At 42.9% G+C, this 15,428-nt stretch overlaps 1 protein-coding gene across 3 annotated transcripts; it reads right to left on the bottom strand.

Moving 5' to 3' along the window:
• Nucleotides 1-118: 118 nt before the first annotated feature.
• VDAC3 (voltage dependent anion channel 3) lies at nt 119-15,412 on the bottom strand. 3 transcript variants are annotated; one of them, XM_020780237.3, is made up of 10 exons: nt 15,274-15,412; nt 11,812-11,938; nt 10,863-10,934; nt 9,251-9,300; nt 5,229-5,381; nt 3,419-3,471; nt 2,866-3,093; nt 1,840-1,990; nt 1,492-1,549; nt 119-648 (listed from the first exon to the last, which is right to left on the bottom strand). In XM_020780237.3, the coding sequence occupies exons 2-10, from the start codon at nt 11,840-11,842 to the stop codon at nt 557-559; spliced, it is 888 nt and encodes a 295-aa protein (XP_020635896.3). In that variant the 5' UTR covers nt 11,843-11,938; nt 15,274-15,412; the 3' UTR covers nt 119-556. The 3 variants fall into 3 exon arrangements, with proteins under 3 accessions (XP_020635896.3, XP_078235806.1, XP_072835093.2); XM_078379680.1 differs by lacking the exon at nt 15,274-15,412 and adding an exon at nt 14,083-14,226; XM_072978992.2 differs by lacking the exon at nt 11,812-11,938 and having other exon boundaries at nt 15,274-15,400.
• Between the last annotated feature and the right edge of the window lie 16 nt (nt 15,413-15,428).

Genomic DNA, 15,428 nt, shown 5'->3' with positions numbered 1-15,428 from the left:
GTCCAACTGCAATGCATGGGGTGCCCCCCTCTCCCTCTTTTCAACGGCCTTCCAATCTCAGGAGGACTGGTTGGTCCCAAGCACACCATACTTAATGCTACAGAGACAACACAAGGAATAGGTTCCAAATGTGATTTGATTTATTTCCACTTTGATGCAAAACCAAAGTTTCCACTACAGCACAGAGACCAGTTTTACAAAAGGTCATGAGGTGTAGGACATGCAGGATGTAATGTGACAATACAGAAGGATTGAGGGGGTCTTTCCTTCCACCAGATGCTATGCTGTCTTCTGAGGAACACATTTTAAAGTAACCGAGGAACTGAACTGAAATGTAGCACAACCATTACAACTTCCATGCATGCCTTCAAGTATTGCCCTTCATGGTGGATCAGCACTCTCCAGACTTCGACGGTCAGGGTTACAACAATTCTTTGGAAGAATATCAAGTTCACACTTTGAAGTTTCACAGAAGAGTTTTAAGGCCAAAACATGTGGGGTTTGTTTTCTCCTTCATCTTCCAAATAAAGATCTAATAACTTCATCAAAATTTATGTTAAGCTTCCAGCTCAAATCCCAGCCCAATTTTATGGCTGCCAGTACTGAAATTCTTGCCATCAATCAGAGTTGAGAGGCTCAACTTCACACCTGGCAGAAATACAGGGCCATTGTTAGAGAATACAGCAATTCATTACTGATTCTGAAGCAGTAAGACAAGACAGAAGAGAATCAACTAAAAAAAACACCCAGACAGTGTTGAGTGCTAAAGCCAGAATGTGGAAATGTCATTACAAAAGCCAATCCACTACTTTAACTTTCAATGAAAAAAAAACAGATTGTTAATTCAGAATCAAGGTTGCTTAGTAGTAAAAAGCCATTCATGCATTACTTTAGGATTTTTTAAAACAATTACTTAGAAACGCACAACTTTCTTTCCAAACCCACTAACGTGTTAGACTTACAAGCATTTCTTGTTCACCAAAACAAAAAATACCTAACAACGTTAATAGTAAGCCTACTATTTTGCCATGAGGAGCTTAGGAAAGTGACCTTTCTAGACATATTCTGGCAAATGTGCACTTGCTTTCCTTCATTTTCCCTCCTCTTCATGGGACAAGACTTTCCTGGAGCGTGATCACTGACTACATCTGACAGTGTCTACTCTACTTGCAAAGACCTGGACACCCCAACCTGTGATCTACTGGCATCCCTCCAACTAACTCATTTGAAGTTTCAGCAGACACTGCCCATCCACTCTCAAACCTAAAACACATCCATAGGAATCAGACTTGTTTTCCACATAAGGTGAGATTCTGAACCTAATGCCAAAGCTTCTTGGTAACACAAAATGTCCTTAACTGCACTGAATTTATTCAGTAAAACACCTGCCAGCCTACCAGAACAACATTTAAAACCACTCATTTCATAGCAAGATAAAATCAAAACTAAGGCAGCTAGCTGCCCATTCAAAGGACTCAACAGTTTGCATACCAGGTCGTAGGGTCTGAGTGTAGCCAAGTCCGATGAGGCTGGCATTATTAACTTTGGCCTAGAATGGAATTAAAAAAAAACATGCAGTGAGATACAGGGTTTTTATTTCCATGGGAGAAGAGTCTGTGCACACTTTCTGGAGAGCTGGTCGCCTTCCAGAACTTTAAAAGCAGAAAAATGGAAACCATGAGTAATGATAAGGCAACTGCCAACCTGTTGAGTATTTACAATGCTACACTTGATCTTAGCCAAAAGGCTGAGAAACAATATTTATGACCACTTCTTCAGATGCGTTGGTGGAACAATGGTTGCCATAGCAAAGGAAGTGGAAGATAGAAAAATTCTTACCGAGACAGAAGATTTATCATCCAGCTGGTACTTGGTGCCAATACCGAACCGAGTATTATTACTGCCTGCAGTCCAAGCAAGATTTACAGCTGTTTCAACCTTGTCACTCACTTTCTGATAGATTGATCCACCAAACTCAGTGCCATCATTCCTGTTCATGACAAATCATGTGAAAGTTCCATTCATCCCCCACAAAACAGGATTTCACCTCTTTCTTGCTTATTGCAAATACCTGCCTAGTTACATTTTCTCTGCTCTTCCTGGTTTTATTGTAGGTGTCACAGATTTTCCAATAACTGGTAGTCATCAAAGCACATATATCTATTTCTTTTCAGGAGGGAAGGATCCCATGACATAAAGCTGACAGCCTAATCAAAGGTGAAGTACGCTCTTAGGTGTCCTCAGCCTGGATTCAGAGTCAGTGACTATGGGAAGGGGGGGGGGGGATTAGCCTTTTCCAGACAAAACAGATTGAGCTTAGCACATTTACATTACAATTTTCTTTCACTGCAAGACTAAGTCTAGTGCGCGTAGAGGACTCTTTGGCTGGTTCTTCTGGTGGATGCTGACCAGACCCAGAGCTTTAGTTTCAGCAAGATGGCTGCATTGTGCCCTGTCCCCTGCCAACATTTAACTGCCCACAGCAATAGTCTGAACAGGTGCTGGCAGGGAAGGGCGCTGACAGTTGCTCAGACATAGTCATTCTTCTCTTTTAATGAGTTCCTGACTTGTAGCAAATTCCCCTAATATACATACAAGAATAGCACACAAACTCTGAAAGAATTGGAAGGGCCGCATCTCTGATCTCTGGAGACTCCTTTCAACACATCCTGAGATTTAAGCCATTTTTCAATAGAAAACAGAAGATGGGCATAATTACTTTTGCAAACAAAACATCTCAGAACTTACTCTGAATCTGCCTCTGGATATCAATTCCTTTGAGAATGTACACGATTAGTAGAAACACGAGGGAAGGAAGCTCACTTGTCTTTATGGTTTAACCCCTGGGCCAAAACCAATACTTACACGTTTGTGTGGAGCTGAAAGTCTGCTGCCTTGTATCCTAGTGCAAAGTTATTTTGTGATAGCTTGGATTTGGCTGTGTCAAAAGCCATCTGATAGCCAGCAAGCCAGCCTTCATAGCCCAATACAGCCCAGCCATAGATGGTTGGTCCAGAGAGGTCAATGTCAACATTACAACCTAGGTTTATATACTCTCGCTTGTAAGCCGTCTTCAACTTCCCACTCTTCTTCCTGGGCAGCAATGAGGTGAAAGGGAGAAATGAGAAGGGAAAACCAAGTTTAACCCCTTCTGTAATTGGCAACAAGGAGCACACAAGGGTATTTCAGGGCCCATTTTCTATTAATTTTCTGAGTCCAGGGATAGAAATAACATCTACTCTGATGACATCAAAATAGGCACACTAGATTATTAACATTTTAATATTTAAAGATAGCCTGAAGCAAATAGAGGTGGAGACATTTACTTCTACCAGTGATTCTGGAACAGCTGGTGGCATATCCCAATGGGAAATGCACACAGACAAAGAAAGCCTTCTTGAGAGAAACAAGAACCTACCCTGTGTTCGGTACAAACATGGTTTCAAGGTTCAGTTTCAGCCCTTCAGCCAACTGTAATAAAAAAGGAAAATACTACATTGGTTCTCTCTCAAAAACAAGATGGTGTGCTGTATTTCCTTCTAGTTTGTTTCTATTCAGTGCCTCTCTCACTTTCTCTTAGAACACAGCAAAGATAAGCACACATAAATGAAACAAAGGAACCCAGAGAAACATGTTTTCAAGTATTTCAGACTTTCAGCTGCTGGAACCTCTTCAGATTAGGCATCCTTCAGTCTCAAGAGACTATGGTAACGTGCTCTGCATGGAAGACTTGGAACAGCATCTAGTGTGGCTGAGAAGGCCAATTTGAGAGTGACCGTCCCTTCCACACCGAAGACAAATACAATCTGTTCCCTGTCCAGCTCCCTGATTTTGCTGGTTTTGCCTCTTTGCCTCGGCCTGCTGGACAAGAGTTCAAAATGGGAGAGGCCGTGATGCACCACCTGCCTTCAGGTTGAATGCTCAGAGGTCAAGGTTTTCCATCTGTTGAGGTCCATTCCTAAGGGCTTCAGATCCCACTTGCAGATATCCTTGTATCACAGCTGTGGTCTTCCCTGCACTAATTCTCCATATAGGAGGTCTTTTGGAATCTGACCATCAGCCATTCTCACAACATGCTCAAGCCAACGTAGATGTCGCTGTTTCAGTAATGTATACATGCTAAAAATTCCAGCTCGTTCTAGGACTACTCTATTTGGAACTTTGTCCCACCAGGTGATACCAAAAATGTGTTGGAGACAACGCATATGGAACGTGTTCAGCTTCCTCTCCTGCCATGCACAAAAAGTCCAGGAGTATTTCTGACCGCAAAGCCAACACCATATTCCCTGGTCTCATTCAATGGTTTTCCCATTGGAACCTCTATCCAGTGCCAATTATTAAATGGTTTCCTGAACAGCCAGAAATTTAAGAGCTGCCAAAAGCATTCATTTAAATATCTTACCATTAATCCAAGTAGTGCAACCTCTGTGTATATTCAATAGCATACAAACTCTACTCTTAAAAAGTCCCCAGACTACATTCAAAATGATACAAGAGAACTTAGGACTTGTTTAAACTAACATTTGCCATGAGGCAGCTTCTGCATATGATATGGACAGTATATCCGTAGTACCTGATAAGCAGGTAGAAGACCTTTCTAGCAATAGTGCCCCATCTGCTAATTGCCCTTTCTACACAAACCTGCAAAACACCCACACTTCTTTTAGACAACAGGGTATGACTTCTTAAAAACAAACAAGCAAACAAGCAAAAAAAAAAAAACCTCCAGGAGCTTTCAATGATAATCAGTGCCTCTGCTGCTCTTTTTAAACTAATGTACCGTCTTTTTTCTCACAGCTGCTCAGTTCTTTTGTTTGTGTAACTATGTAATCTAATTTACTTTGGGTATTTTAATACAAAGGCAACATATAAACAAACTAGCACTAGTATTTCACCTGGAAGAAAAGCCATGTGACCAAATGGGCTTGCATAAATATTTGACACACTGAGTGAATTACAGTAGGTAGTTGCAACTAGAGTAGGCCCCCTGAATCAATGGCACTTACAGAGGAGTCAACTCCCCAAAATCCCCACTGATGCAAAATGAGCCTACTCTATTTGCAACTTATCATTGGATGTCATCCATTATGTTATTAACAACCTTTAAATTCAGCTTTGAAAAAAAAACATTTATCCACAAATTCTAACCGGGACTACAGACATCAAACATACTCTTGCTTTAGCTCATTCCCACGGGGTGCCCAAGACATGAGTCCACTTCCTCTTACCTTGTCCTCCATGGTCAGCTCTGTCCCCAAAGTGTTGTCAGTGTTCCATTTCTGGGCAAACGTAAGTCCATAGTCCTTGAACTTATATTTGGTCTCTAGGTTCCCTGAGGCTTTGCCTGTGTCTGTGTTTGAAGAACCCATGGTGATAAATTCCTGTAGATATATCATATTGTAATTTAATAGGGAACCTTTCAAATTTTAACACACAATCCATCACCTCACTTCCATCAAAACAACATGATTTACATCACTGTGTACTATTTATTCACACACTCCACTGGATTTTACAGCCAAAATGGATTCCTTTTCCTTTCAGTTGTCTAGACCTTATGACGCAACAACAAATGCTTCGTAAGTTACAAGATTTTCCACGACACTGGGGGCTACACCCAGATCATTCCACGCTCTATTATTACGGTATCTAACTTTCCTAATCAGTAATACCCCACCTGCAACCATCCTGAGCTTTATTCCATGAATGGCTCAGAAAGTACTCCCAGAAACATTTCATTCCCTGACACTACACACAGTGGCAATAAAGACCCACTGTGCATGTAAGGCACTCTAAGGGAAATGCGTCCAGAGAAGAAGGGGTACTGGATCTTCCCTCCACTGTCACCATTCTTGTGGAGGCTAAGGAACTGCCACACCATCCCTTCTCGGCCGAGCTGTTACACCACACGCCAGCCCAGCTGGGGGAAAGGGGAGCCGAAGAGATGGTAAGCAGAGAGACGTTTCAGCACCTTGTGCCCACTGTCACTTTTGACACTTTAGATATCAATGAGACAGACCCATATTTGAACGCTGGTGGCATTCAAGAGAAAACTGGACACTCATCTGTCAGATCTGCTGTGATTTGGATTTCCTGCCTTGAGCAGGGGGTTGGGCTCAATGACCCTTTAGTGCCCTTCCAACTCCATGGTTCTATGATTTTACAAAGAGGTGAGATGTTGCCATTGTTTCTCTGTGTCTCAGACCTCTATCGAAATATCCAGTTTAGAGGTTCTTCAGAGGGACTAGGCTCACACACGTGCAAGTTTTCCCATTCATTTTTGTGGAAGGGTCACTCCTCATGTACCGGTACATCCTTTTACATACATAAATGGAGCTGCCCCACTTTCTCCCACTGAACTGGGGGGGGTATCTAGTTTGCACAGAAGTCCCATAGGCCCAAACAAAATCTCTGGAGAATGGGCAAGGTAAGAAGCATGATTTATCTGGATTATTGTTTAATCTTAGAATTAAGAAGTTCCTAGCCTACATAAACAGATAGATATCATACACCTTATAATGTGACTGATTTAGTAATTTAGAACCTCAACTGAGAAGACGCCATCAGGTTTTGTGGCCACTTTGAGCCTGTCAGGCATGTGGCTATTTATAAACCTGAATGTTAGATAACTTGATGATTCCTTAACCTAAAGTTATTACAGATATAGCCTGTGCTTCCAAGTTATTTTTGTACAGTGACTGGTCTATAGGGTGTAGGTGTAATGCTGCCCTACTAACTGTGCAGTTGAACGCATACAATTGCTTGACAACAGCATACAATCAAACAAGCAACCAACAAAAGTAACCAGGAATGGAAAACAGAGAGGAAATTCCTGTTCAGAAGACCAATAAAACTTAAAAATGGCTTTTTCCTGGCCTGAGGGCACATGACATCTGTTTTAAATATTACAAAACTATCAGATATAAGATTTAAGAAGTGACCTGTAATGTAGAAAAAATCCAGACACTTCTTCAAATGTATATGAACAGAGAAGAAACTTCTTCCCTGATTTCCCTTCTTTGCCAGGCATGGAGAAGAGAAAAAAATCTTGCTAACACATGAACAGATCAGGTGGAATTGTCCTGTTATCTGGAACCAGACCGCTTTCTGGCTAGCTGACAGAGGCATGTGCACATGTGTGACTCTTCATCCTGTAACTGTCTGAATATCTGTATATGCTAGTGCCAAGTTCCTCCTTGACTTAAGAGGCCAAGGCAATCTCCAAACTGTGGCTCTGATCTGACATTTCAAATCTTCACATATAGCTGGAAAGACACTTTAAATCAAAGTCTTCTTTACATGTGACAGATCAAAAAGGAAGGCCAAAGCAGCAAAAGCCCTGGCAGAGATAAAAAGCTAGCCAAGAAACGGGCTTAGACGGAGAACAGAAATAAAAGCTGTGTTCAGTAGTGAAACTGTGTTTTGATGCAACAAACGAATGACAAACGGAGGGTTCTTAGGTGAGGTGCCAGCACACATCTAAGGAAAAAGGTTTTAAGGAGCACCTGGGATCTAAGGCAAGCACTCAAGTTCATAAAATCCCTTCACAGAAGTGCCTGCACCTTGAACTTTTAGAAGACAATGCGCGTATTTTTTTAAGTTTCTCAGAAACCACAAAAGCCAGCAACTTACCCAGAATATTCTCAAAATGTCAAATGCCAGATCAGAGATTCCTTGCTAATCAGGACAGACATAGATAAGAAGCACTGCCCAAAGTTTTACATAAACCCCTGCAATTTTTATAAGTAACTAGCATCTTTCACTATACTCTGTGGGCAAAAATGAGGGACAGGGAACAATCTTGAGCAATCCAAACCTCTCTTTAGAAATTAAGAACTGAGCACCATTTAATTCCATCACTAGCTTGTAAAACGGAGGCCACTGACATTGGTATACCTTTGCTGCATCCAGTTCTTGAGCAGTAATTTCAAATGCAAATGCTGCTAGGTAATGCAATTACATGAAACACTTAGTGCCCCGTTACCAGTGCTGCTTAACCTTTAATGTGCATTAGGAACTGCGCAGGATCATGACTCAAGAGCAAAAATGTGAAGGCATAGAAAAGTACACTATATTCTTACCAGCTGAATAAACATCCAAAAACCAGTGTTGCATGGAAAAAGAACATACATTAGACATTAGCATCTTTGATTCTTCAGCAAGACCTAACTAATCCAAATATCTACACTATTACGACAGCTTCACTGGCTGCCAGTTTGTTTCGTGGCCCGATTCAAAGTGCTGGTTATGATATATAAAGCCCTATAAAACGTGGGCATAGGCTATCTGAAGAACTGTATGTTCCCATATGTGCTTTTAGGATCTTTGGGGAGGTCCTTCTCTAGGTCCTGCCGCTGCCCCCTCACAGGCTTCTGAGGTGAGGAAGGCAAAAGATGGCCTTTCCAGTGGCTACTTGTGGGTTGTGGAATGTCCTCCCTCAGGGAGGTCCTTCACCCTGTCATCCTTCAGGAGGGCAGGCAAAAGCATTTGTTTGTAGGCAGGCTTTAAAAACTGAAATGGGCCACTAAGTTTTACTGCAAGGTGCTACAGAAGTATTTTTTTAATTGTGTGTTCATTTCCAATGTATGGTGTACTAACAGGATTTGGAGGAATGAGATATGGTCAAGGGGTGCCACTCCAAGTGAGCCTTCATGGTCCCAGGTCTCCTGAGTCTTGGTCTGTCACTGTATCCATGACACCTGACACTCTCTTTAAAATTACTAGCCTTTTTTGTATTGTTATACATGTAATTTTCTGAACTGTTAGAAGTTCTTTCTATTTTTAATTGTGTTGAGTTTACCTGTTTTTAACCATTTGTGAAGTGCCCTGGGTCCTTACACCAGGAGAAAGATCATAGAGATGAAATAAATAATAATATCTCTTCTACTTGGTCAGGTCCGTTATCCAAATGATAGTTATATAGCTCTATGTTTCTTCAAATGATTTTCCCTCTTTTTTTACTATACAGATCTTCTAAACATGTCCAACAAGTGGATAGCTCATTTACCAACAGCTAAAACACCTCTTCGCAGTTGCTCTGTGCAGCCAAAACACAATAGGAGCTCCAAAAACATCAAAGTTAATGTCACTTGGAAGCATGAAAAGTATTTGGGATCCTCCATCCAAGCTTACAGGAAAGCAGCACCATGGAGGATCAAGTGTACACATTGACCACTGCTTACTACGGAGCTACTGCAAATGGTGCAGAAGTTCTCCCTTGCAGAAAAAACTGGACATCCTCATTACTTACCACTCCACTGGAAGACTTTGTCTTCAACTCTAACTTGACCATGCCAAACCCTGCAATTGCCAAGACAAAAGGTTCTTATTGATACTAGAAGAGACAGCTTGCAATTACATTCAATTAAAAGAAGGGGAGAAGACAGGGGAGCAGTCAAAAGAGCTCTATGGAAAACTCTGCAAAGACAAACAGATTTGACAGGCTGTGACTGTAATGTGTATTTGGCACCAACCATGAAATTCATTTGACTTAGGAGATAGCTTGGCTCTTATCTCTGGCTGCGTGCTTGAATTTGGAGCACCTGAAGCATTCTCAAAGCACTCAGACAGATCAGGGAATGACCCCACAGGTTCCTACCATGCTGAAGAAAACAGGGTTATGTACATTCATTTGTGCCAGGCTGCAATTTAGCAATGTCTTGAGTTCCTCAAAGGACAATCCCAGAACCTGTCCCACTCCCTAGACAGAGGGTGACCTGTCTATGAGTCCTTCTTTGTACAGACTAAAAAGGGCCATCATTATAACTCTAGCCAGTTTGTGAAATCCACAACTATCTGCAGAACTCTAGAAATATCTTCCCCAAGACCCTCATGATATGGGCAAAGTCAGAACAGTCCAGAATCAGAATCTGGTTAGGATGGATGACTGAAATGCAACTGCAGGGACAACGGAATCACAAATGCTACTTTATACTCTAAGCATCTAATGTCAGTGTTGCTGCTTTTATTCTTGCTTGTGTTCGTTTCAGCCAGTTTTCCTGGACTTCAACAGAACATAAAAATGTTTTAAATAAAACAAATAACTAAAATATCAAGGAATGCCATGGGAAAAATTTACTCAACAGATGCTCTTAGGGATGGATGAAAAATCCAAATAAGGATGGAGGAAACAGGTGAAGTCACAGGAAAACCTCCAGCTTTTCAAAGGCCGACCTCAGGCATTGAGAAAGGGATTCAGTTCAAGATGCCATTAAGCACAATGAACCTGATTTGCCTTCAAGAAGCTACTTTTGGGTTTTGTAGAAAATCCCAGGACTCTGATTCAAAATGAAACCATGTATGTCACTTTTGTAAGCAGTAATCAAGCAAAAACAAATGTAAAGAAGCTAAATGAACTAGTTACGATCGTGAACATCCCCACAAAATCATGAGATCTGGGGGGGGGGGGGGAGATGAATGCTTATTTGTCATTGATTTCTGTGGTCAAAGGTTGTGAGGTGTACAGAAAGAAATTTCTTTTAGCAATGCAATAACATATTGCACACTCAGTAATAACTCACTGGTAATTTTTTTAAAAAAAAGAAAGAGAGAGAGGAGAGTCCCAAGAGATTATAGTGAGGAGCTACTGAGTCTCCACTAAGCAGAAAGTTCCACTGCTATAGTAACATGGGATCACATCAATTGCAGAACATTGGCACTGCACACGCGGAGGCAGCTTTTCTCACAGAAATCAATGATTGTGCAACAGCGACACTTGCATAGGCTCAGCAGGAGCTCAGCGGGACATTGGCCATTATCAGCACTAAAATCCCATCGCCACTTCCACTATTGCATCTGTAACAGGTACCCCCCAATCTGTCACTGAGAGTGACATTACATAACTGGATAATTAACTGACATACCATATCCTTTGTTGAATATATCCCTGGCAGACTTTCCAAGGTCACAGTAAACTGGTGGGATTGCCATGGGGTCTGGAAGAAACAACACAACAGTACAGATTTGAAAATAATTCAAGCATGCAGACAGATAAAAAAGCCATTTCAGCACTCAGTGTGGAAACACTTTGCTGGTTACACAGGACAAAGAACTGAAAAGACCTGTAGATCTTTTTCCCCACCTTCAGAATTCTTGAGGTGCAAACAAAATCAAAATATATATTAAAATTTAAAAACTCGGTTCTGGAGTTGGACTCCAGCAATATGTTGTTTCCAATGCAAGATCTGTTATACCAACAGCCTCTTTTGTTTGTATTGATCAAACAACAACAGATCGGCTCTTTTGTGACATGAAATTCCCACCTTAACCTTAGAAACTTTTCATCCCATATGTCTTGGCTCTTGCAACAGGAAATTTCCAAGTCTACAGGGAAAAAAACAGGTCTCTTTTTCAGTAAAGCTAAGCTAGAAATATTACTGTGCTGCAGTACTGTTTGCCTTATAGTTCTGTCACATTATTCTAAATTCTACACACTGGAGCTGTCCCTTTTTTTACGTAATACATTTAGTGGTAAAAAAACTAAATTGACCACAGGACAAAATTCTTACTGCCCTCTGGAACATGAGGGAATATATAAAATATGAGGGAATATATAAAATAGCTGACTTGCTACTCCTGAACTTCTTTTCTCCTGTTTTTTCTGAAAGCCTACCAGGGATTTTTCTGAACTGTGCTCCACAAGAAACCTGTTCCTGTTACACATTGAAGTCCACAGCTCAAACTCAGAACCAACCTTGCAAAAATCTTACATGTAGAATATGAGTAAAGCAACCTTCTGATGCTAGAAAGTGAATACTTAGCTTCTTACAATTTACCTTTAACATCTGAACTTTCATAAGAGCATGAATATACCTGAGGGTCTAGGTGGAGAACAGCTGAACATAGTTGCAGACTTCTTATTTCACAATTTAGCTCCTAAATCATTAAGTTCTCAACATGAACCTACAGAAGGACTCTCCTCTAGTTCTGCTATGTGCACCTGTCGAATATGGGGGTGAAATGTATGCATTATTAGACATCAAAAGTACCAAAGCTACCACATGCACTACTATGCTACAACAATTACTAACAGTTCAACTTATTCCATTTATAAATGAAAAGAAGATTCTAAATAGGGTGAAGCACTTTGCGCATACCTTATTTCTCCTTCCCACTTGTAGGAAGATACATACAGAGGTGCGTACATGAGGCAGGGAATCATGTGCAATTTGCCACATGTACACATTCTGAGAAAAAAAATTCTCAATTGCAAAATTCCTGAGGTTTTCTACATTCACATAAGCCAGAGGTATTTTAAGTACTTTCATACCAGTATCATCACAATGCCCCTTCTATTTAAACACCATCATACCAATACGACATAGGAATATATTCTGGAGGTCATAGCTTAAGGAGAAGGAAGGAAAAGTCACACCTCTTGTTCAAAGAAGCTAACTGCCTTTGTTGAGAATTCAACAAGGAAAGTTAATGCTTTACACACGGAATGACAAATACTGTATTGATTTTCTGCAGCAACTATTGCTATACAGAAACATACTTCCATGCAGGATGAACAGGTCAAAAATTATAAAAACGAGGCTCTTGAGTACACTGCTAGGGATGGAGGAGAGGAATCTCTTCATGCAGAAATGTCTTCTAGTCCCTGAACAAGATTCAGCCACTCCATTTCTAACCCAGACTCACTGTGTACCATTAATTCAGGGCGAGTCAGTTATTTCCACAGCTTGCAGATCCACTAAGAAGCACAGATCCAATATAAGCCTTGCTATTCTCTGCACCTAATTCTTTCAACAATAAATGATTGTTGCAAGAGTATTTAATGGCCATTTATCTGTGGTGCAAAGTGACCATCTAGTGTTCAGTTCATATAACCCTTGTTCAGATTTGTGACTAATGTCATCATTTCTGCTAGCTAGTACCCAAACAAGACCTTTGTACAACTTAAGGCAACAAAGGAGCAAGAGAATGTTGTTGCTAAGGCAAATAATGGTGAGAATGATTGTACCCATCTTAGAATCCTACCCTGCTAATATTTGTAACCTACTGGTGATCAACTGGATGAGTACTCAATCCAGACCCACAATTGGCTTTAGTGGGCAACAGAAAAAACCGTATCTATGAATTTTTCGTGAGCTTTACAGAACACTAGCCAGGGATCACACCTGGCTTGTATGAAGTCATGATTTACACCACATTCATTATCCTGCCCAGTTTTATAAACACACATTTTTAGTATCTTAACAGATACACTGATAGGCCTGCTGTCTTCCCCCAGCAAGCTTCAAGGCAGCCTTTGCGAAACTGACTTCACTTATTGCAGAAAAGGCCTTCTGTATTTGTATGAGTGTATATGTTTAAACGGAGTTTTACATTTTTCTTCTCTTTTTCTTTTGATCCCACTTGTTTTATTTAACTGTTAGCTCGCCTTTGTCCCATTTGTGGAAGAAAGAAGGGATGCTAAGAAAATTGCTTGTACAGGTGTGCACTCACTCTCCCTGTTACATACAAACACATCCCTGACTTGCCAGCGTGGTGCAGCAGTTGATGCTGAATTCTTACCCAGTCACAAAAATAACTGGGTGACTTTGCCAAGAATAAAAGGAGAGAAGTGTGTATACTACTCTGAGCTCTTTAAAAGCGAAGCCTAAGTACCTCCTTACCCCACTCCCTCTACTTCACAACTACTACTAAACCAGCAGAAGCTCAATAATAACTTCACAGAAACCAAGATCCAAACTCTCATCTCTATTACTTCGCTGTGGTGTGAACCCTTTCATGCTTGTGTAACTCAGTTGGATGTACTGCCTGGCTGGGAAGCCAGGGACCAATTCCCTCTGTGCCTTCTGGGAGATGGGCAGCTGAAATCTCCAAGATTATGTACAGCTGATGGGGTTACATATCCTGACACCCATGCAGCCTTGGACAAGTTGCATGATCCCAGAGAACCACCCAAAGAAGGGACTGGTAAACCACTTCTGAAGGTCTTAGTAAACCATAGGATGGCCCCTCTAAGTCAGAATCAACTTAATGACACATATCAACCTTTTGCTGTTATCCAATGAAAAGAGAAGGTCTTAGATCTATCATCCACAGTAGTCCTAGGTTTTTGTTTTAAACACATACTTTTCGCAAAGGAACTCAAGGACATGTAACTCTGTCCTGTAGCTTCACAACAGCCCTGTGAGGAAGGTTAAGATGCACTGGTAGTGCCAAGATCACCCAGTGCATGTCAAAACCAAACAGAGATTTGAGCTAGGCCAAGGGAGGTGCAATTTTCTGCCCCTAGGACCCTGGGAGGCTGCATGGAGCCCCAAAAGGCCAAAAGAAAAGATGTTTAAACGTTTTTTAAAAAAATGTCAAAGTGGCTAGAAGGCCACTTTCAAAGGGGTTCTTGGCCTTGTTACACCCTGGAGGGAGAGCCTGTTGCACATCATTCTATAAGGTCGACCAGCAGTCCTAAGAAACTTCCAGGCGATGCCATTCACTTTTTCATTGCTGGAAAACTTAACTTTTTTTCCTACTGGGAAAAGAGAAAGGCAGGTGAAAGGCGCGGGGGGGGGGGAGGGGGAGAGATGTTCTACAGAAACATCCTTTGCCCACCCACCCCCTAACAAGGACATGGTCTCCTCTCCTCACGTCGTTTTCATAGTATGGGGTGGGGTGGGGTGGGGTGGGGTGTTTAGGGTTAAGCTGAAGGGCAGAGGGCGCGACCAGCCCAAGGTCACCCCCCCCTCAGGCGCCCAGGCCGGGCCCACGTCGGGGCTTCCCAACCGCTCCTGGCGGGGCTCTAACTACTGAGCCCCCGCTGCCTCTCTCTCCGCCTCAGTCCGGGTGGTGGGCCGGAGCGCCTGGGGTCCCCCACCCCACTCCCGACCATTGAGGGCAAGCCGAGGCACGACCTCTCTTTCCCCCCCCCCGGCCCGCCCTGCCCCGCAGCCCCTCCTCAAGAACCCCCCTCAGGCGGCGGCCTTCTTGGCAACCGGGGGGGGGGGTGTCGGCCGGCCGGCCTGCCTTGGGCGAGGGGGTGGTCTCCTCGCCGGAGGGGGGGGGGAGGGAGGCCGGGACAAACCTCTCCTTCCCCCCCCCACCCATGAAAGAAGCACGGCGGGGCGGGGGAGGGAGAGTGAGTGTGCGGGGCGACCACCGTCCCTCCTTCCTGAGGCCCCCTCTCCGCCCCTTCCTCTCAGCCCTGGACTGACCCCGGGAGGGCGAGGAGAGGCGCTGGGCCCCTCTCCTCAGGGCGGAGAAGAGAGGCAGGCCTGAACGGGGGCTCTCCTTCCCTCAAGCCGCCGCCGCCGCTTCCCTTTCCCTCACCTCAAGGCGGCGGCCTCCGTCCGTCCGTCCCTCCTTGTCAAGCTGAAGGTCTCTCGCCTCCGTTTCCGCGCACTGCGCAGGCGCAACGCTCGAGGCCCCCCCCTCTCTCTCTAGGGCCCCGCCTCCCTGGCGGGCGAGAGCCGCCCTCACAGCGC

The sequence above is a fragment of the Pogona vitticeps genome, chromosome 8 (genome assembly GCF_051106095.1).
Source record: "Pogona vitticeps strain Pit_001003342236 chromosome 8, PviZW2.1, whole genome shotgun sequence".
In the NCBI taxonomy this organism is placed as follows: Eukaryota; Metazoa; Chordata; class Lepidosauria; order Squamata; family Agamidae; genus Pogona; species Pogona vitticeps.
The sequence above is the reverse complement of the archived record's forward strand: the minus strand, read 5'-3'. Positions and strand labels throughout refer to the sequence as shown.

Excerpts from the sequence above, each read along its gene's own strand:
- VDAC3 (XM_020780237.3), bottom strand. The coding sequence starts at position 11,842 with ATGTTCAGCTGTTCTCCACCTAGACCCTCAG. Across the intron at positions 9,301-10,862 it reads TATATTCAACAAAGGATATG|GGTTTGGCATGGTCAAGTTA; the intron begins GTATGTCAGTTA and ends TGGCAATTGCAG. Across the intron at positions 3,472-5,228 it reads AGCTGACCATGGAGGACAAG|TTGGCTGAAGGGCTGAAACT; the intron begins GTAAGAGGAAGT and ends TTTTTATTACAG.